General features: G+C 38.6%; 1 protein-coding gene across 2 annotated transcripts in view; it reads right to left on the minus strand.

Moving 5' to 3' along the window:
* HYDIN (HYDIN axonemal central pair apparatus protein) overlaps nt 1-21850 on the minus strand; it is a gene marked incomplete at both ends in the record, with an annotated part of 302437 nt that overhangs the window by 260906 nt on the left and 19681 nt on the right. For both annotated transcript variants that reach the window (XM_080829076.1, XM_080829075.1), the window contains 2 exons: nt 9984-10108; nt 17869-18068. In XM_080829076.1, coding sequence (XP_080685202.1) covers nt 9984-10108; nt 17869-18068 — 325 coding nt within the window. The remainder of the gene's footprint in view (nt 1-9983; nt 10109-17868; nt 18069-21850) is intronic.

Here is a 21850-nt window from a genome sequence, read left to right on the forward strand (position 1 = left end):
TTTGGTTTCTAGGGTTGAATGCTGTGATCACTGCAGATGAGGTTAGCCACTGTCATTTATTATGTCCTAGTAAAAATGTTTTCTGGAAGTCTCATTAGCTCTTGTTAGTTTTGCTACTATCAATCAAACAAAACAAAACAAAAAAATGAACAAAACTAAGTTTACCAAAAAAATATGAAGCTAGCTATATACACAATATATTTCATACTGTGGTTTCAGTACTTTCAGACAAAGAGGGCAATAAATAAAATATATGAGTGGAGCCATAGATTCTCTAGGAACTAGCAAGTTGGTGGAAAGAGTGTTTTTCATTTCCTGGCCACAGCAGGGTCAAATTCACCCATGCAAGTGAATTGCTGAATCAAACTTCTTTAGAAGTGCTCTTTCTTTGAAAGGTGCAGGAAACAACTTCCAAGACTTGCTTGACTGAGCTCACCCAGCAAATCAGTGGCAATGTCAAAGTCAGTATTCTCCATCTCCATGGAGGGCAGTGGAGGATTACAGAAAGTATGCTGGCCTCAGAGGATGGCAAAGACCTGGGTTCAAGTTCCAGCTTTACTTAGGTGGATAGTTATTTAATGTCTCTGAACCTCAGTTTACTCATCTCTAAAATAAAGGGAGTTACATAAATGCAGAGAATAATTTGGTGATTGCAGCAAAAGGGGTGGGGGGAGTGAGGTAGGTGAATGGTATTAAGAGGTAAAAACTTCCAGTTATAAAGTAAGTCACAGGAATGAAAAGTACGGCATAAGGAATATAGTCAATCGTATTGCATTAATTTTGAATGGCAACAGATGGCAACTACACGAGTGTTTTGTGATGTGTATAAATGCCCAATCACGATGTTGTACACCTGAAACTAATATAACACTGCGTGTCAACTATACGTCAAAAGATTTTTTTAAAATAAAATAAAATAATGGGGTTAAGAGATGTCCTCTAATGTCCTTTTAAATGTGAACACCTCATGACTCGAGTCTTCACTTGCTATGTAATCAACAGAAACCTCATTCCAACCTCCTAAACAATCCTGACCATCTGTGCATCCAAACTTGTGCTATTCCCTATCCTAAGGTATGGAAGAAGAAATGAAGAAAAGGAAATGGTCAAGGAGTGTTTCCATTGCCTCTGAAGCCACGTTAAAACATTTACTCTTTTACCATAACTGTGTTTTATTTTGTTTTTAAGATTTTTTTTTAATTTGACAGAGAGAGATCACAAGTAGGCAGAGAGGCAGGCAGAGAGAAAGAGAGAGAGAAAGGGAAGCAGGCTCTCTGCTGAGCAGAGAGCCCAACACGGGGCTCGATCCCAGGACCCTGACCTGATCCCCATGACCTGAGCCGAAGGCAGAGGCTCAACCCACTGAACCATCCAGGAGCCCCTACCATAACTATGTTTTGCTAGGTTTTCTAATTATAACAGCACACACACACATTATTATAATTATGATTATAATTAATCATAATAATCACACAGCTGAAACAAAGCTTATACAGGGAGGTCTGCACCAGTATATTCAGATAAATATTATTTAGTAATTTCAACTGTGAGATAACAAATTGCACTCAATTACTTGCTATGTTCTATTTTGGTATTCCTTTCTTGGCCTTTAGGAGGAAAAAAAAAGATCTTTATGGTTTATTAGTGTACAATATATAAACGACTATAAAGCTGTCCTTTGAAGTACTAATATTATGATTACTTTTATCTTTAATAATAATACATCATGGTATCTTTGGGGGAAAAGAGCCTATTTGCCAACTTCTGACTCCTGAATTGAAATATCTCCTCTTCAGTAAAAGACATAATACTTTAAAAATGCTGAGTAAGTGCATCAGCTCCATTTCCTGATTGTGCCAGTGGTTAATGTCACCTCTAAGATGACAGCAATCTCACCAGGCATTGAATAAAAAACACTTTTATGCTCTTACTTCTAGGGTTCATTCCAGTAACCAAAGATTTAATAAGAATATGTTTTTCCTTAAAGCCCGTTCTAAATACTAGTATCTCCTTGAACCCCTAGATTACCTAAAGTTTCTCAATACCCAGTTAAAAAGTGCAAAACTTAAGCAGTTAACCATTTATTTATCTTTTAAGAGTCAAATAATATTTTCACATCTCCGTTTTATTGAAAATGATAGAATTAGTTTACTCAACTGTTTTGTTTCTGGTTTTGTTCTATTTTGTTTTTAAGAATGTAGTCTTGACTAATTGTGTTCTTAATCTCTTCTGGAAGAATTGGTTTGTAAGAGGTATCAAGTTACTTCAGTTCTTCTCTTTCAGACTATTATAAAAAGGCAATAAAATCATTTCTGTGGTTAAATCAATTTCCTAAACAAACTTGGTTTCACCACAGAAAGACATATACAGAAGAAAGCACAGAAGAGTTCTGGTTCAGGTAAACACTGATGAGTAAAATACTAGATATTGGTGAAATTTACACTCAACCTCCTAGAGCACTGGTTCAAACTCTGATTGATGAAAAAGAAAAATCTCCTAGCTGCATTTAACCAAGAATTTCTATCCAATGGAGGACCAGCAACTGAAGGGCATAAACACAACTGTTAGAAACGTGATTGAGTACTTCCTGCTGATGATTATCAATGCTCTTCCTTCTGGAACATTGTTTGAGGAAGTATGAAAAAAATCCAAGCAAAATTTCCCTCCTCAAATCAATTCATACTTGAAACAGCTGCAGAACATTCAATCAGATGCTTATTTAGTGAAATGAGAAGGCAATGATCATGGCTGCCTGGAAAAGCTCCATGATTGTGTTTAGACAGTCATTACTGTTCTTCACTAATGAAAGGTTATAGGTTCCGGTCATTGATAACCCACAACAAAGATGAAAGCATATTCTTATCAGCAGTTCACTTCATGTAAGGAAAAATGCTACAAGATAGTTTACCTCTATCTGCATCTTCAGAAAATGACTGTGAACCAAAGTTGACACCAGAACCTCACAGTGTGGAAGTCAACTTTGCCATGGTGATTCAATTTTAATACACGAATACTTGTTTCTTTTGGCACACGACTATAAATGTAAGTATGGGTGTCAACTCAAATACTTACCCAAAAGTTAAAATATAGATTGAAGGCCAGTGAAAGCTGCATTTCACAGTCAATAAATTTAAGGAGTACAAGTATCTAGGTAGTGACATGAGAGATTATAGAGATGATCTACTCTGGTGGAAAAAGCACCGCACAGGAGATTACAGTCTGAGCCTGGGTTTTAATTGTGCTTCTGCTACTCAAGCAAACTTGGAGGCCACTTGGTTTCTTTTCTTTTCTTTCTTTTTTTTTTCACTTGGTTTCTTAAAGCTTCAGTTTTTCATTTGTAAAATCTAGATTTGATTATTAGTTAAGTCTTCTCTCAAGCTTTGATTCTATTGAGCTAATGGAGCATTCTAAACTGTTGGTCTCAAAACCCAACCAAATAAAATTTTTGATATTATGCCACCACCCTATGTATACTTGTTCATTCATAATTATATTATATACTATGAGTACATATATACATATATATACCTATGAGTACTAGAGTACTAGGACTAGAGTATTAGAGCACTCATATGTCAAATGTATTAAAAATGTGATTCAAAATATTTAAAATGAGCAAAAGATGAAAGATATTTAAAGATAATTTGGTATGTTTATCAACAATTATGTTTACCAACAAAAATTGACTATGCTTCATTCTTTTTTAAACTCCTGATTTAAAACTCCTTGTGATTAACTAATCCAAACATAATTCTAAGACCATATTTTTTCCAATACTTAATTTTAGGGGCTGACATAAGTGAAAATGATAACTCACAAATATATAGAGATCCAGATGGAAGAAATATATCATTGATTGAATTTATTAACACTCGTATTTTTCACTTTCACCCACTATCAACACTATCAACACAAAGGCATTTGTTGAAATTCAAGAATAAAAAAAGAAAGGAAGAAAGGAAGGGAGGAAGGAAGGAAGTGAGAAGACACAAATTACCAATATCAATAATGAAAGAGGAGATCTGCTATAAAACCTATAGATATCACAAAGCTTAGGGTTTTTTGTTTTCCTTTGTTTTGTTTTTTAAATTTTTACTGTGTTATGTTAGTTACCATACAACAAATCATTAGTTTTTGATGTAGTGTTCCAAGATTCATTGTTTACATATAACACCCAGAGCTCCATGCAAAAAGTATCCTCCTTAATAACCACCACCAGGCTCATCCATTCCCCAGCTGCCCTCCCGTCTTAGGGTTATTATGAACATTTTATGCCAACAAATTTAAATTTTCAGATTAAACTGAAAATTTTCTTTAAAAAGTTTTCCAAAAATTACACAAGGAAACAAAACAGAAACACCTTAGTAGATCTAAATGTACTAAATAAACTGAATAACTGAATAACTAAAAACCTCCCAAAAAAGGCTCTAGGCCCAGATAGCTTGAAAAGTGAATTTTTCAAACCCTTAAAGAAGAAATAATATGAATATTAGAAATGACAACACTTGCAGAGAATGAAAAAGTAGAATAATTCCCAACTTGTTTTATGAGACCAATTGGTTTTTTTAGACCAAAGACGAAGCCATTGCATGAAAAGGTGAAATGATATATGACCATCTCAACAAATGTATAATATATAAAAGTCAACACCCATTCAAAATTAAAGTTTTTAGAAACCTAGAGGTGGAAGAAAATGTTCTTAATCTGAAAGAGAGTATCCATTAAGAGCATCATACTAAATGATGAAACAGTGAGAACTTCCACTCTGAGACTGAGAACAAGAGAAGGATGTTTGCTATCACCATTTCCATTAAACGCTGATAAAGGCCTAGCTGTGCAAGAAAGAATAGGAAACAAAAGACTTGGGGTGCCTGGGTGGCTCAGTGGGTTAAGCTTCTGCCTTCGGCTCAGGTCATGATCTCAGGGTTCTGGTCGAGTCCCGCATTGGGTTCTCTGCTCAGCAGGGAGCCTGCCTCCCTCCCTCTCTCTCTCTCTGCCTGCCTCTCTGCCTACTTGTGATCTCTGTCAAATAAATAAATAAAAAGCTTAAAAAAAAAGAAATAAAAGGCTTAAGGACTGAAAAAGAATAAAACTATCATTATTTGCAGATGACCTGTGTATATACAAAATCCAAAATTATCTACAGATAAAGTAGGAATCAATAAGTTAATTTATTGAGGTTTGAAGGTATAAAAGATCAATATACAAAATACAACTCCTTTTTGATATGCCCCCAAAATTTAGAAAATAAAATTAGAAGAAACACACCATTCCAGCTATAAAGGAAGTGATAAACTATACTTCATCGAAATTAAATTCTTTTGCTAGTGAAAAGATACTAGTAAGAAAATTAGAAAGATAATCTACTTTTAGGAGATATTTGCAATAACTGTTTCTGAAAGGCCTGTATTGGGGGGAAAAAAAACAAACATGAGTCAATAACAAAAGGACAAATAACCTTCTAAAGTATAAGCAAAAACTCTGAATACACACTTGAGAATAGAATACATAAAAATGGTCTAAGCAAATGAAAAGATACTCAACATCATTAGTCACTGGAGAAATGCCAATTAAAAACAAATTATAAAAAAAAGCAAAATATATAGGCTTTTGTTTATATTTGGCTAATAATAACTCTGCAGCTAGGATGACTAAAATTAAAAGATCAACAATGACCCAGAGTTGATGAGAATGTGGAGTAACCAGAAGACCTACCTATCACCTGGCTTGGTGGGGGCTGGGTGCTGTGGTTGGTCTTCAAAATGCTTCAACCACTTTAGAAAACTGTTTGGAAGCTTCTCAGAAAGTTAAAACATATACCTACTCTATGACCCAGCAACCTTACCCTCAACATTTACCAGAGAAAAATAAAAACACATACGCATGCACACACACACACACACACACACACACACATAACTTGTACGAGAATGGTTATTCGAGCTTTATTCATAATAATCCCAAACTTCAAACAAACTAAAGTTACATTAACAGGAGAACAAATAAACCATGGATAAGCCTACAGTGGGATACTGCTCACGGGTAAAGAAGGGAGTTTGCTACACACAACCACATGAATACATCTCCAAAACATTATGTTGAATGAAAGAAACCAGACACAAGAGACTATATACTCTATTGAGCATATTTATTTGAAGTCCAAGAACAAGCAACACGACTATAGGGTGAGAGGACACAGAATGTCTAGGACGGGGATGGAGGGACTGACTGGAAAGGGCATGAGAGGACTCTGAAGCCAGGGATGTTCTCCATCCTTAACGGAGTGGTCATTACACAGGTCTTGCCAAAACTCACCAAACTGTACACTGGAGAACTGTGCATCTTATTGTATCTAGACTATACCTCAATAAAAAAATGTGATGAAGATTACATAATAAATATGTAAATAATAAACATAAAAAATAAGACTATAAAGGAATAAACCTAACCACAATGTTCAAGGCTTTTACCCAGAACACTACTGCTGAGAGAAATTAGCGAAAACCTAAATACGTGAGAGATAAATCATACTCATACTATACTACATAGAGAGCGTTATAGAACAGTAGGAAAGGATGAACTACTCCATAAATCATGCTGAATGATGTGAAAAAAGACATAGAGTCAGTTTAAGCAGCAAATTAAACTGGAGACTGAAATAACTAAAATAGTTGATAAAAATAGTTTTTAAACTACTTTAAAATCCATCATTAACCCTATCAGAAAATAAGAACATCAAAAAGAAAAATTGCAAGAAATAGTGTAGGGCCCAGGCTGTCTTTTGTCAGTTCTCTACTCTGAACAGTTCTCTACTCTTCATCAAACCTAGCAAAAAACCAAAAATGAAACAAAAAAACCCTCAGATTTAACCACTCCTCCAGGTCTTCATTTCCTTATGAAAGCTTGCATGCCTCGAGGAGATAGGCAAAGAGAAAGACTCCCTAAAAATCTGCTTTTGCTCCTTTTCCTGTCTCTGTTCTTATCAGAACCTACACCCCCACCCCACTTAACACATCCCTCAGTATATCCTCCTTGTAAGGGACAAGGAGTTAATGATTTCTCTAGAACAGATAACATCTAAGGAAGAACCAGGTGAGAAGACCTGAGGAAGTCATCATATGCGCATTCCAGACCAGGGCTCCAGATATCTCCACGCCAAGGCCCCCCTGGCTCCAAGGAATAAGACTTGGGCCTTTGTCTTCTACTTTTAACCAGTTCCTGGATGCCTGAGGGGATATGCATACCAGACCCTGACAAAGACAAGACTCCCTCTTTCCCTTTCTGAGTCTCCCCAGAATCTCCATCCGTATCTGCTCTCTCCTTATCTTCAATAAACTCTGCTCTCACTTCCTGTGGGCTCGCATTTCCGTCCTAGTGAAGCCAAGGACCTTCTTGGCTGATCTTGCGGAACCCCTCTGGCTTCCTGGACTTGGCCTGCATGCATCAAAGGAAAACTTACATTAAATAAATGTGCATGTTTTTCTCTTCTTAATCTGTCCTTTGCTACAGGGGGCCCAGCCAAAAGCTTAGAAGAGTGGAGGAAAACCATATACTTCCTCCCCCACAGATATCGTGGTTGAAAACCATCAGAACTAATAAAAAGCAAACTAACTAAATAAGCAGATTTAATATATTTAAATGCTCAGAAACAGAATGAGAATGACAATGTTTAACATACTTAAGAAATAAAAGGGAAACTTGAAGAATAAAAGAGTAGAAAGTAATCAGATTTAAGAACAGATTGAATCAAGAACCAAATAAAATTTCAGAAATGAAAATACTTATAATTGAAAAATTAAAACTCAGCAGATGAGACTTCATGGAAGAGGGAATTACTGAATAGAGGAGAAAAAAGTATTCAGAGAAGTTCTACAAAGACAAAGAAATAGAAAAAGTACAATAGAGGTTTAAAGGAATAAAAAATCAGGGCACCTGGGTGGTTGACTGGTTAAGCTTCTGACTTCTTGGTTTCAGCTCAGGTCATGATCTCAGGGTCAAGGCCCACATTGGGCTACACACTCAGTGAAGAGTCTGTTTGAGATTCTCTCCCTCTTCCTTTGCCAACACTCCCGCTTTCATGTTCTCTCTCTCTTTCAAATAAATCTTTTTCAAAAATGTTAATCTCTTATTTAAAAAAAGGAATAAATGAGAATAATAATAGACTAAGGAACAGAATAACAGAGTAACTGATTGGAATTCCAGAACAAGAAAGATTATAGAAGGGAGAAGAGCCAAGAATCCACATAGGGGGGGAAAATTAAACACAGTCCCTACCTCACACATATTTATACAAATATGAAATCAAAGATCAATCATTAATCTCAACAAAGTTGTTACAACTATTACTCTTTTAAAAGTAAACATAGAGTATGTTTGTGATCCTTGAGAAGGTGATGATTTCCTAGCAAGAAGGCAAAAAGCATTAATCTTAAAGGAAAAGCATTGATAATGTCAACATACTCAAAATTAAAAATTTCTGCTACTGAAGAAATACGAAGGAAATGAAAAGGGGGAAGCTACAAACTGGAAGAATATATTAACGATACATATATCTGACAAGTGATTAGTGTTCAGAATACCAAGTTACAAAGTACTTTTACAAATTAATAAAAGAAAAAACCAACTCAATAAAAAATGAGCAAAAGACTTGAACAGACACTTCATTAAAAAAGATATATGAATGGCCAGTAAGCACAGGAAAAGGTCCTCAACATCATTAATCATTAGATAAAAACTAAAACCACTAGAAGACATAGCTTCACACTACTAGTGGGTCTAAAATGAACAAGACAACACTATGTGGTAGCAGGAAAAAAAAGAAGACAACAACTGCGTTTATCAGCAAGGATCTGAAGCAATCGGAAGTCTCGTGCTTTGCTGATGGGACTGTAAAATGGCACAGGTACTTTGGAAACATTCATGTTCCTGATGTGTTATAAGCTATGCTTTTTACCTTTACCTTACCTCTGCTAGGTTATATGGGTCAAAACTCTCCCCTTTTTGCTTAAGGGAGTTCGGGTTAGGTTTGCCTTGCTAGCAGCCGGTGAATCCTGGCTTACACTGAAAGATAAGATACACAGGTTGTACCACTGGGTATGCGTTGCTCCATCAGGCAACGTGGAAATTGGACCACTTAACAACAGGTCCTTAAGCACGGACCAGAGCTGCCCTGCTCAGAGGTGTGTCCACAAAGGCAGCAACTCTGAACTGTGACCCAGATGTCATCTGTTGCTCTTTCCCTGGCTGTGCACTTGTGTTTTCTGCCTACAGTGCCCTCCTGATGCAGACAATCTGAGTCAATAAACACAAATGGGTAAAAAAGAAGTGAGAAGGAAATGAGAAAAATCATGAAATAATAAATGGCAGTGGTAAAATATTAATCTAACAACCAACTTTGGAGACTTGCCTAGTGTACGTGCAGCCTACTTGACCATCAATTAAATATTAGCAAAAACAATGTATAATTTTCGTTATTGTACAGACTGGAGCCTTCAGAAAATGCTGGTAGCAATAGACACAGAACCACATTTAAGTAAGATGTTGTGCCTTCTAAGGATTAAGGCAAGTGGATCTTACGTAGACTGGTCAGCACACAGGAGACATTCTGAACTGGGATTTACATTTTTTTAAACGTTAAGACAATTGCAGTAATAAATCAAATGGAAAATCCATGGGGTATTCAGTTACCATAATGTTTCATTTACCTATAAATACAATTAAGCTACCAGTGTGACTTCAGGGTGTAGTTCCCTTCCTGAGAGCTGTTATTTGTCAGGCTTTCAAGCATTGGAAAAACCAGTTTGGTGGGATTTATTTCTGGCTCAACATTATTTCTATGGGAGGCATTCATTCTTTGGTTCTTCACCTCATGGATCTTAGCTTACTTTAACGCAGCCAAAAGAACCATTTCCTATTTTGCTTCACTGTATTTTCCAACCGACCTTTCTTAACATGTAGAACTTTTAACAAAGAAGGATGCATACCTGTGTCGTAATGCACGATAAGCCTTTTGCTGTGGCTGCCCACAGTCTGCGGCTCAAAATCCACTTCCAGCTGCATGGACTCCCCCACATTAAGAGTTCCGGAAGAGGGCTCCACGGAGAAAGGCCTGCAGCACACGGCGAGACACACTATCAGAGTCCATTCCTATCTGGTGTGAGGGGAGGAGGAAAGGATAGGGGAGTTCTTTTTTTTTCTTTTCTTTTCTTATTATTATTTTGTTTTGTTAGTCACCATACAGTACAACATTAGTGTTTGATGTAGTGTTCCAAGATTTATTGTTTGCATACAACACCCAGTGCTCCATGCAATACGGGACCTCCTTAATACCCATCACTGGACTCACCCATCCCCCCACTCCCGTCCCCCCTAAAACTCTCAGGTTGTTTCTCGGAGTCCATAGCCTCTCATAATTCTTCTTCCCCTCTGATGTCCCCGCCTTCATTTTTCCCTTCCATCTCCTAATGTCCTCCATGTTATTCCTTATGTTCCACAAATTAAGTGAAACCATATGATAACTGACTTTCTCTGCTTGATTTATTTCACTCAGCATAATCTCCTCCAGTTCCATCCATGCTGATGCAAAAGTTGGGTATTCATCCTTTCTGATGGCTGAGTAATATTCCATCATGTCTATGGACCACATCTTCTTGGACCATTTATCTGTTGAAGGGCATCTGGACTCCTTCCACAGTTTGGCTGTTACGCACACAGGTGCTATGAACATTGAGGTGCATGTACCCCTTCTTTTCACTACCTCTGTAACTTTTGGGGGTAAATACCCAGTAGTGCAATTGCTGGGTCATAAGGCAGCTCTATTTTTAACTTTTTGAGGAACCTCCACACTGTTTTCCAAAGTGGCTGCACCAGCTTGCATTCCCAGCAAGAGTGGAAGAGAGATTGTGGAGGTAGCACTGCAGGCACTAGAACAATTCGGTGATTCAGAAGTAAAGTACACTTCTCCCCTGACATGAAAGAACTTCGCTTTTAAGGTTAAAATAGCAGTACTAGACCAGCAGGTATAAGAGAAACTTAAATGATACAGTAATATTCTCGCTTGTGTCCTTGCCATTCAGCCATTCTTTTAACATTCATGAGTGATTCCAGTGTTCGGCCCTAAAACATGTCTGCAAATAATGTAATTTGCAAAAGAAAAATACCTTCAAAAGGATAAAAAACCAAGTTTTGTCATAGTTCAGTGAAGAGAAGGTTTCATAATGGAAAACTCTATGAGACTCCCGAAGATCACACAACCACATGAGGATGACGTTAGGGCAGTTTAACAAAGGGTCTGCTTAACAGAAGGGGTAAGGGGAACTACAAATAATACAATCCCCCAAGGTTATAAAGAGTTAAGCCGTTATGACCTCTAGGCCTAAAGAGCCAAGGAGAAGGAGTGGTTTTGAAACCTACAGGAGTCCTATGAGAACGCTGCTATATGAGGCACAAGGACCTTTAGTCAAGAAAGACAGTCAGCCCAGATGGCCTCACAGGGAAGATTAGGGGAGAAAGTGTCCCGACTTCACATCCTCTCGTCTGGTCACCTGCTGGGACTCCCACTGGCTGAACCCAATCAGAAGCCAAAGGGATGGGAGCCTGTTGACCCATGCCACGCAGGTCAGCCTCCTGGGTGACAGCAAGCTGGAGACTGGTGGAGAGCATTTAGAAAGGCAAACTGGGGATAAGTTGTATGCCTTGAAAATAGAATTTGTGCACGGAGACATTATGGGGTGGTAGGGTGGCTTTGGGAACAGGAAATCGTTTCATTTCATTTCCCTGGAAGGAAGTGGTAAGAGAGAAGCTGGATCTGATCATGGAGTACCTTAAATAACTTACAGAGTTCTTCCTTCTAAATAGAAAACCCAGCCCATTTAATTATTTTCATGGTCCATTTCACTTCTCTAAATTGCTAGTTTTTCAAAGTAATGCGTTGTACAATGTATCTGGCAGGCTACGTTTTTTTCTGATTATTTACTTCTATCACAACTGTTTTTTAGTTTCATCCCTGAAATCTTCCCTTAGGTAATGAACTTAATATCCGAAAGCCTAAGCTTCTGTGAGGGTACAGAGCCATGGCAAGGGTAGGACATGGTGGTACCAGAGATCTTCTCTGCAGTGCTTCCCACCATGGGAAACTGTTTCTTTTCTCTGGGGCTCTCTATTTGGATCTCCCTCTACGTTCACTTCTTTATCTTCCCATTCCCTTGTCCTTTTCCCACACCTATAGCACCAACTCTCCAGTGAACCACAGGCACTGTGTAGAGGCTCTATGGGGGTAGTGGTCCCTAGCCTGAAGCCAACTGAAAAAGTTCAAAACTCAGCTCTGCCATGACCTTGAGGCAAGTCACTGAAGCTTCAGTGTCCTGGTCTATAAGATGAGGGTAAGGACAGCACCTACTCCGTAGGGTTGTCAGGAGGACCAAAGGAGCGGACACAGGTGAAGTGCTGAGAACAAAGCCTAGCACTAGGCAGTGCTAAACTAATGTTCATTATTATTTCTGTTATCTCCATCACTGGCAGCCTCTAGATGGATGATGAGCCTGAGGATGATCCTGGGTGTTTAGATGAGTTCAAGTTTTTATTATTCTCCTCTCAATCCTTCACACTGCTCTAGGGAAACTGTAAAAAACATCTACAGGTCCTAACACATGCATCTCAACACTTTCAGTGGTCCTCATAATGTATGTAATAAAGCTCAAAGCCCTAAGCATTTGAGGTTCCACACAATCTGCTCCCAACCAGATTTTACATTTTCATTAAACACATACGTCTGCCCAAATGTCCCACGTTATCTGTCACATTCCAAATCAGCTGGAGAGGGAAAGGGTGGGAGGGCTCCGCTCCCTTCACCATAACCTCACCTAGCATCGCCCCCTCTCTCTGTTCCAGACCGCGCCCCCTGCACAGACATTCTCCAGCTGTTAGGCTCCCACAAGAATACTTACCATTTTCCACAGGTCCTATTGCCTCCAAAGTCACTTATCACTGCCCAGACTCAAAGGTACCTCTTAACTAGAATCTTCCTGGATTCTGTCTTGTTAACAAAGTCTCCTTCCTCAGAGGCTCGAACTTTCTCTTTACTTCGCACTTCAGTTCACCTTGTACTAGAGTTAGTTTTCACACCTGCTCCTGTCTGTAGCTACAGACTCTCATGAGACAACATGAAAGGGAAAGCAGATAAGCTGCCATGAGCATGAACTCCACACCGGGCCCTAACTATGTTGGGTCCCTTCTGTACGCCAATCCTCTTAATCCTGGGGAAAATCTGCAGAAAGGAGGTATTGTTATTTCCACTTTAGATATGAGAAAACAGATGCTCTAAAAGGGCAGGCAACTGGCCCAAAGTTACCCAACGAGGTGGCCGTGGAGCAGGGTTAGAAGCCTGCCTGCAAGTTCAAGTTCTCTCTGCCTCCCCAAACCACGCCTGAACATTGAAGCCACCTGAAGAGATACATCTTTGTGTCTCACCCTATGCACAGTTCTTTACTCAAAGAAGCCTCTCAGAAGAGGTTGTGGATTGAATTACAACCAACTTTCAGAGGGAAATAAAAATATCTGTAATCATTAAGTCACCTTTATAACATTTTGGTGGAACAGAAAAGGAGCAGACTTTTAGCATCCCAAGAATCTCTGCTTCCTGAGATGAAGGTAGGAGATCCAAAGTAAGGCTCACAGTCTTAAAAGTTGGTCCCTCATGGTGTCGGTAAGAATCTTAAGAACAGAGAACTGGGCCCAGTTTCCTGACTTTGGGAACAATGTTGTAATATTTTCTTCTATCTTTGCCTCCCTGGGTCCTAATATTTTTTCTTCCTACATGGCGCTTTCATTTTCTTTTCAAATATTTCTTGGTAGCGAAAAGAACAGTTTTGAAATGAATTGGATGGTATTGCACAGTAGAACCTAAGCTAATTTTCTAGGGACAAAGAGACCCTTCTCTAGGACCTCCAGAAATCCAAATTCTATACAGAAGTAACAGATACTTTTCTGTTGTCCTCACTGTTGGGTTTATATTACACTAAATTTCTTCAGTAGTCAAAAAAACAAAACACCGGGGACAACCATTGCTACTTAGAGCTGCCTAAGCTTTCTCAATAAATCAGATGCTAATTGGGTAGAGTGTGTTAAGTTCTGGCACTTAAACATTGTCTATAATTTGATTTTGTACTTCATTTTACTACAGGCAGTCAGGCTGAACCAGCCAGAAAATATCAAGTATCAGAAAATACTCTTAACAAAGAGGTAAAAGGCATTGTTTCTCAAGGGCATAGAGCTGACTCTGTCTACCAAAATGTTTGGTTTTGATATAATAGCCCCATTAATACTGAATGCTTGATTAAGGAGGAAACTTGGGTTCATGAAAAATCATGAGCCACAAAAAAGATTTTGAGTTTTTTGTTCAACCCACTATAAACTGCTCTTGAGAACTAAAACTTTTCCATCCTTACAAATCGATATTTTAGCAGAAGGCTAAATATTGGCTCTGCTATATTAAATATGGAATTTAATATTAGTATGTTTTCTTCAGACACTCTTTCTTATTAACTGATTCCTGACATAAGGTTTTGGATTTTGAGACTGCTTCTTCATCTTTCCTATTTCACCTTCCAAAATTAATCCCACTTTAATAGTCAGAATTATTCTGGTACCTACTAGAGTTTCAGGTCAAATCTGCAATAAACTTGAAGAGTAATGGTTTATATTCTCTGTATATTTTATAGCACACTGCGACTCCTTTTATTAGCGTAAAAACATTATGCCTATTTTATAGAACCAGGACCATTTTTTTAATTTTAAATTATTGTGCGGGTTTATAGTTGTAGCTTTGCCTTGTGATATACCGTTGGTTAGGCATCCTATAAACATTTATTGAGCACTTAATTCTTCTAGGCACTATATTTGATGCAGGGAAAATAGAAATGAAAACAGATACAACCCTTGCTTTTGAGAAACTCACATTCTAATGGGGGCAACAGACATATAAAGAACATTTTATTTTTTATAATTTATATGAACCTAACCATTTATAAGCTTAACCATTAATTCAATCATTATTTCAATGAAAAGAATATGATTTTTTAAAATGATTTCCCATGAGATATTGTTTCCGTGCATTGACTCTTAAAGTGATCAGAGTAAGAACAGACCCCGGGTTTTCTACTCCAAAATCTCGCAATATATCCATTGCTCTACCACGTTGGCAATCATATTAACTGAAAGAGTGGTCCTCACCTTTGGGGCAACACAATCACTGTGCATTTTTTTTTTAGAATGGACGCTTGTCAGGGCATCTCCCCGAAGATTCTGATTTAATACAATGTGACCACAAGTTCAATTACATCCTTTCTCATTGCAACCCCCAGGGTTCTCAGTTGCAAACAACAGAAACCAACTCTGGCTAACTTAAACAGAAAACGGATTTACTGGAAGGATGTGGGGTAGCTCAAAGAATTGATGGCATGCTTAGAAAACATGCATTTTGTGGAAAGAACATAAAACTACTCTATCATGAATAGATAAGATACCTAAACAGGAAAGCAAAAATATTTGCAAACAAATTGAATTGAGCGATTGATTGTCCAGAAGATGAGAGAAATGAGAGGCCCAATTTAAGATGACAAGATCTCTCAGGGATAAGTAACAGCAGTTAGCGATTCTCACCCCTGGGCTGGAGACAAGAGGAGGAGGAAGTGTTATCAGATCATGGGAACCTGACAGAAGTTGGAACCATGGGCAGGCTAGGTCGACAGGAGTCAGAACCATAGAGGAGATGCAGCCTCTGCTGGGGCCTCTGCTGAAGGCAGAGAGGGTGGAGGAGAAATGCCCCGGCCCCTTGCTACTCTGCATTCTCCTTCTAGTGCCCTGCAGTAGTCAAAGTAAGCTGGAATTCAGCTGAGGCAGCTAGGAAAGCTAACTGCCAAGAGATACTGAATGAAGCCTGGGAAAGGGAAGGAGTGGACCCAAGGGTAAGTAAGCCCAGACCTGGCCCATGTTTGTTCTGATCCAGGTTTGGGTGTTAGTTCATGAAGGAACTTGGATAAGTCACTTCCCCTCTCGGGCCTTATTTCCTTCATCTGTAAAATGGGAATGTCGGACTAGAGTTTCTAATGTCTTTATGATTCCTAGCTAGTCCTTGAGGTGGCTCACTATTTTACCTTGGAAGTATTTCTATATTAGAAGATGATTCACATTCATAGTTATATGGGTAGAAAAGTTTTACATCTCTTTCTGCAACTTCACACTATGACATCTATGAGGTGATTTTACTTCACTTTTGTATGAAGGTAATAAAGAGTAAATTGCCATTTATAGGTAGCTTTTAAGATTCAGCCTCAGTCCAGGAAGATGTGCTGCCTGCCCTTGTTTTTCCACCTTAGGTGGATTTTCTTTTTCATAGGAAAAATATGACTATAACAGTAAGTTTTTAACGTGTATTATGGAAAGCGGTTGTGGGAGGACTTTTTTAAATAAAAAAAAGATTCGTTCTTTCATAAGTCATGGCGAGCCAGTTAACCTGCTTTCTACTCCTTCAAATTCTGTGAATCTCACCAGGAGATGACAAAGGCCATATAAGCACTTAGGGACAAGGTCAAAAGACACTGATCTTCAGAACAACTTTGCCTTTGCTGATTGATTTAGCTAAATGAGTTCAAGGGGTCTTGCTTCTGCCTGGGATGCAGAAAGCTAGAAAGAGGTTGCCCACCCTAACAATGAAAAAAAAGCAGGTAAACACAAAATCACAGCTTTTCTTGAACGAATCAGAAAGCAGACATTGCAGAGCAAACAAGCAACCTGAAATCTGAATTTGGACGATCCCCCCCACCGCCAAGGGAGAAAGAAAGGTGCAGACTGCTTTACCAGAAGCAGACAGAACTTCCCTATGGGCAGAAGAAAGTGCAAGAGAGAATGGAACAGAATTAGTGTTTGAAGAGATAATGGCTAAGATTTTCCAAAAATAACAAAAGACGTATTGGAAGTGTGGAAACTCAGACAGGATGAAAACCAAAATTAAACAAAAACAAAACAAAATCCTTAAAATAAAAAACAAACAAAAAAGACAAAAAAAAATGCCTAGACATACCTTGTTTGAATTATTAAAAACCAAATATAAAGACAAATCTGAAAGGCAGCCCACAAAAAAGACGTAATTACACCTAGAGGAACAAAGAGTTTTGGCAGAGACCTCATAAGAAAAATGTAAGCCAAAAGACAATGAAATGCCATCTTTATACTCCTGAAACAAATTATGCATATACAGAATAGTCAACCCCAAATTCTAAACTGTAGAGAATATTTTCCAAAAATGAAGGCAAAATGCTTTGTTTCAAGTGAACAAAATGATGAGAATTTCCAATAGACCTGTGCTACAAGAAATATTAAAAGTAATATTTCAGCCAGGAGATATAGGAATCCAGACATAAACTTAGGTCTACATGAAACTGTTTAGAGATAGTGATGCTCCTGGGACATTCCTGTAAAGACTAAACACAAACTTCCCCCCAAGGAATGTGCCCTCCACCCACATCCCCAGCAGCCCTACTGCCTACAGTATGGCAGAACAGATAACCTGAAAATACCTAGAAAGACTAGATATATTTACTAATAGATTTCCATGGGCCGTTCTCTATGCTACATAAAAAGATTTGTACTAACATTTCAAAAAACCACCCATATCCAAACCCCAAGTGATTCTTGAATGTTAGTTTCCTCTTGGAATGAAGAGGAAGTTGGCCCTGTATCGGTGAGGTCTCTTGGCCCTGTGACTGAAGACTATAACAAGCAGTTCCACCTTGACTGCTGTTCTAGCAAATTACCTGTGCTGAATAGATTTAGCTATAACCAATCAAAAACAAGAACTGGAGGAATGCATACCTGTGGGTTTTCATGTGAAACACAGCATCTCTGTTGCCGATGTTTCGTACCAGCAGAACCTTCTGAGTGCTGTGTTTGACAGGGCAAGTGGAAAAATCCAGCTTGTCAGGAAAGTCTAGGATCGCTCGTGCACCCCTAGCTTTGATGGGTACAATAAACTTTTCTCTTTCAGTTATACAGGTCAAAATATGGGCATAATCCTACAAGAGAAGGGTATAATCATTATTTGTGGAGATGCCAACACGATCAAGATAACTGTGCAAGTAAAATGGCCATGTACCAGCTGCCTTGCAAACCAACTTAACGTCTTCTATGAAAGCTCCTCAAGACAATTATAGATGTGCTTTCCATGAGACATTCTTTTCTGAGAGAAAGAGAACAGTTCAAGTGTTAAAACCCACAAGTCAGTGGAGAAGCTTATGCTCTCCACTTATGTGTTTTCCAGATATTAGGGAGGTGGGACGCAGGCAGTCAAGGCACATTTTTCTTTAGATCAGAGGAAGTTCACACTCGTTGCTTCACATCCTTCTTCCAAATCCTACTTATCCTCCAAGCCATTAGATTAATGGCTCCAATTTATGGTCCCTCCAAGCCCATACTCTTAGCACTATGACCTTGCAGCTTCTCCATCATGAGTAGAGTCTATCTCTCCATGCCAAGCTTGGACCAATGGAACGTGGTCAAAATTATGCTCTGCCAGTTTCAAGCTGAGGCCTCAGGAAGCTTTGGGCATTTTTAGTCTTGCTCTTGGAACCTTGCCACTGCCATATGAGTAAACATTGTCCAGCCTACTGCAGGACAAGAGCCCAGCCAGGACCATGCCAGACCAGCCCACAGCCCCAGATATGTGAGACAGCCCAACCAAGATAAGCAGCATTGTTGACCCAATGCATGAGTGGGCCCAGTCAAGACCCCTGAACCAGAGTCTTGTGAGCAATAATGTTTATTATTTGAAGTCAGTGGGTTTAGGGGTAATCTGTTACTATAGACAATAACAAACTGTTACATAGCCCAGTTTAAACCTCGTCTCTTGTGCAAAGCCATCTCTGACCATTCTACATAAAAATGCTGAGGTCCCAGACATGTATTTTCCCCAGTCTTGGATTTAAATGCAAGGAAATGCTGAAATTAAGTCGCCCTTTTTTTTTTTTTATCATTTCATAAGATAGAAAAATAGAACTCTCATCTTCAATATACCAAAGAAAAAGTAAAAATGGAACCCTCACCAACAAACAAAACTAGATATAAAAGGAAAGTATTAGTAGTCCCCTCAAGAATAGATCAGAAGCTCAGAAGTTACTATGAAAGGAATTTATCTAAACCAAGCTTTTGTTTTAAGTTTTCCTATCATTTAGATGCATGGCGACATTCGTAAATGTAAAGCCCACTTGGAACTTAAATTTTCTTTCAGAAGCCATGTAGTAAATGGTATTAAAAGGTGGAGGTTTCAGAAAATCTCTCCATGGGCTTTAGGTAAAAAGTGGGAATGGGAATGTCTGATATATAGTTTGATACATAATCAAATCAATAGGGACATGCTGACTTCGTGTATTCAGTGCCTAGAACAGGGCCCAGAACGTAGTAAACATTCAAAAAAGATTTGCTGAGGGCAGGAAAATGAGTAAAGCAATGTTGAGCAGCGGTGAGAAATGAAGCATGAGAAGGGGATGGAAAATGATTGCTTGCTTGTTTACATGACGTGCTTGGGAAAGGCCTCTGTGAGCAGTAATAATTCAGCAGAGATCTGAGCAGAGTGAGACCTGAGCCGTATGTGGCTGGACGGCACACTGAGGGAAGTGTGATTTGGGGCCAGAGGTCAGAGGTCAGGAGAGGTTAGAGACAGGGCAGGGAAGTAAAAGGGGCTAGATCCCACCGGGCCTGGTAAACTAGTTAGGACCTGAAGATGCCCGAAAGCCTGCTGCTGTTGAAAGCTGATTTATGTTTTAGGAAGATCACTAGCTGCTCTGTGGGCAGCAAACTGTAAGAAGCTAAAATGGGAAAAGCTAGGAGAGTCAGGAAGCCCCTGTACCAGTCCGTGCAGCAAGGCAGTGGCCTGGCCGAGTGTGGTACATGCTTTGTGTAGCATTTGGTGAGTTGTGAGTACTCCATAAACACTAGCTGTCATTACTAAAATGCTGTATTAAATACAAGGACTTGGGTAAGGTATACAGGAAAAACTCAACTTGTGTTTACTCTTATTGTTAGAATAATAATAATGATAATCCCCATGAGAATAATACAACAAGATAATTTCACAAAGCAACAAGGGCTTTGAAGAAGATAAAACATGGTAAAGTGATAATGCTGGAAGAGGCTGCTTTTGGTTAGAACAACCAAGGAGGCCTTCCTGAGGAGGTGGCCTTTGGATAGAAACCTGAACAGCCAAAGGAGCCAGTCAGGCGAGATCTAGGAAAGGAGTGTTCCTGGCAAGGAGAATCGCAAATGTAAAGGCCTTACAGTAGGAAGAAGTAATAAAAACTAATGGAGAGTAGTCATGAAATTTATTAAAATTGAGTTGTTGGACTCTTAGCTCTTCATCTGATTCTGGTTTCTAGATGGAAATGCCAGGCTCAAAAATTATGCTAATCACACATAAGGGAGTACAAATTGCATTAAGCATACTTAATCCTAGAAAACCCCACAGAATTCACCAATGAAACAGTCTAGTCTGAATCCATCAAAATCCTAAAGAGATAAGTACTGTTTTCATTTTTTCTTAGTGGATCAAACCCAGCAAGCAAAGGTTTTGTCGGGAATTAGGAACTGGAAAGCTTCTGGCACGTGTGGAGACTTAATATTAACAGAGGCTTTGAGAAAAAGGACAAAAGATGCTGCTGAATCCAGAATGAGAGGTGATCCCAAAGTCATTTGTCTTATTTTATTCTATATTTACAAACTTCCTGCTTTGTTCTATAAGAAATTGGATACAGCTTAAAACAGTTTAGGAGACTAATTGAAATATTCAGAGATGTTTTCAAACCTTTTCAAATTTCCATCAGAGGAAGATTTGAAGTTTGGTCTGAAGTACATATTTTTTTCATAATCAATTCATATATTCATAAAAGAATATGAAGAAATTTTTTAAACAACTCCCTAAAAATGTATTCTAATCTCTGAAGTTCTATATTTAATATGACTATATTAGATTATGTAATATACAATTATATATTGCTCTACTGGCTTACAATTAATTCAGACGTAATGCCTGGGGAGATTCTGTCAGCCTTCAAGCTAAGCAATTACTTTAGTTTATATACTCCCTTTCCACTGTATTTAGATTCAGAGCAATCAGGTCACCGTTCAGAGCCAAAATATTTATTCCAAGCTTTTTCCGCTCTACTATGAGAGACATAGCCATGAGTTACTATCTATCCTAAAAGCTTATCCTTTATAAAAATGCTCTCCAGACAAAACATCCAGTCTACTTTTTGTCCATTAGCTTTCCTTCCAAAACACCTAGCCCCCAAACTTTAAAAAACAGAGCAGCAAAATACAAAAATGGCAGATTTGACTTTGTGAGAAGGGAGAAGAATGAATCTTGATTTTTATATTAGCTCCACGATAGAGAGCAAACATGGCAATAATGCTGTCCTTCACAGTCTCGGGCAAAGGAAAATGGGGTTCTCTCCTGCAGCCAATGACTCTCCAGGCATTCATCAAAGGCAAGCATGGTTAGACCCTCACAATCCTCCCTCTGCCTTTCCTCCACTCCTAAAGCTGATGGAAGAATGGCTAGCACAGAGTAAAACTGGAACTATATTTGATTAGGACTCAGTGAATTTAATCTTTGGTGTCCCTGGAAAATGTTATGGATTCTCTAACCACTTAAAGTATTTATTAAATATGGTCGCAATCTGAAATTCTTCCCTCTGCAGGGAAGAATCAGTTCTGAAGTCCTAATCAGTTTGAAAACGAGACTGGTCAGGCACCGTGGGCCTTATCCTTTACCACCGACTCTTCACAAGACTCAGCGGGGTTCTCA

This window comes from Martes martes (genome assembly GCF_963455335.1).
Source record: "Martes martes genome assembly, chromosome: 17".
Lineage (NCBI taxonomy): Eukaryota > Metazoa > Chordata > Mammalia > Carnivora > Mustelidae > Martes > Martes martes.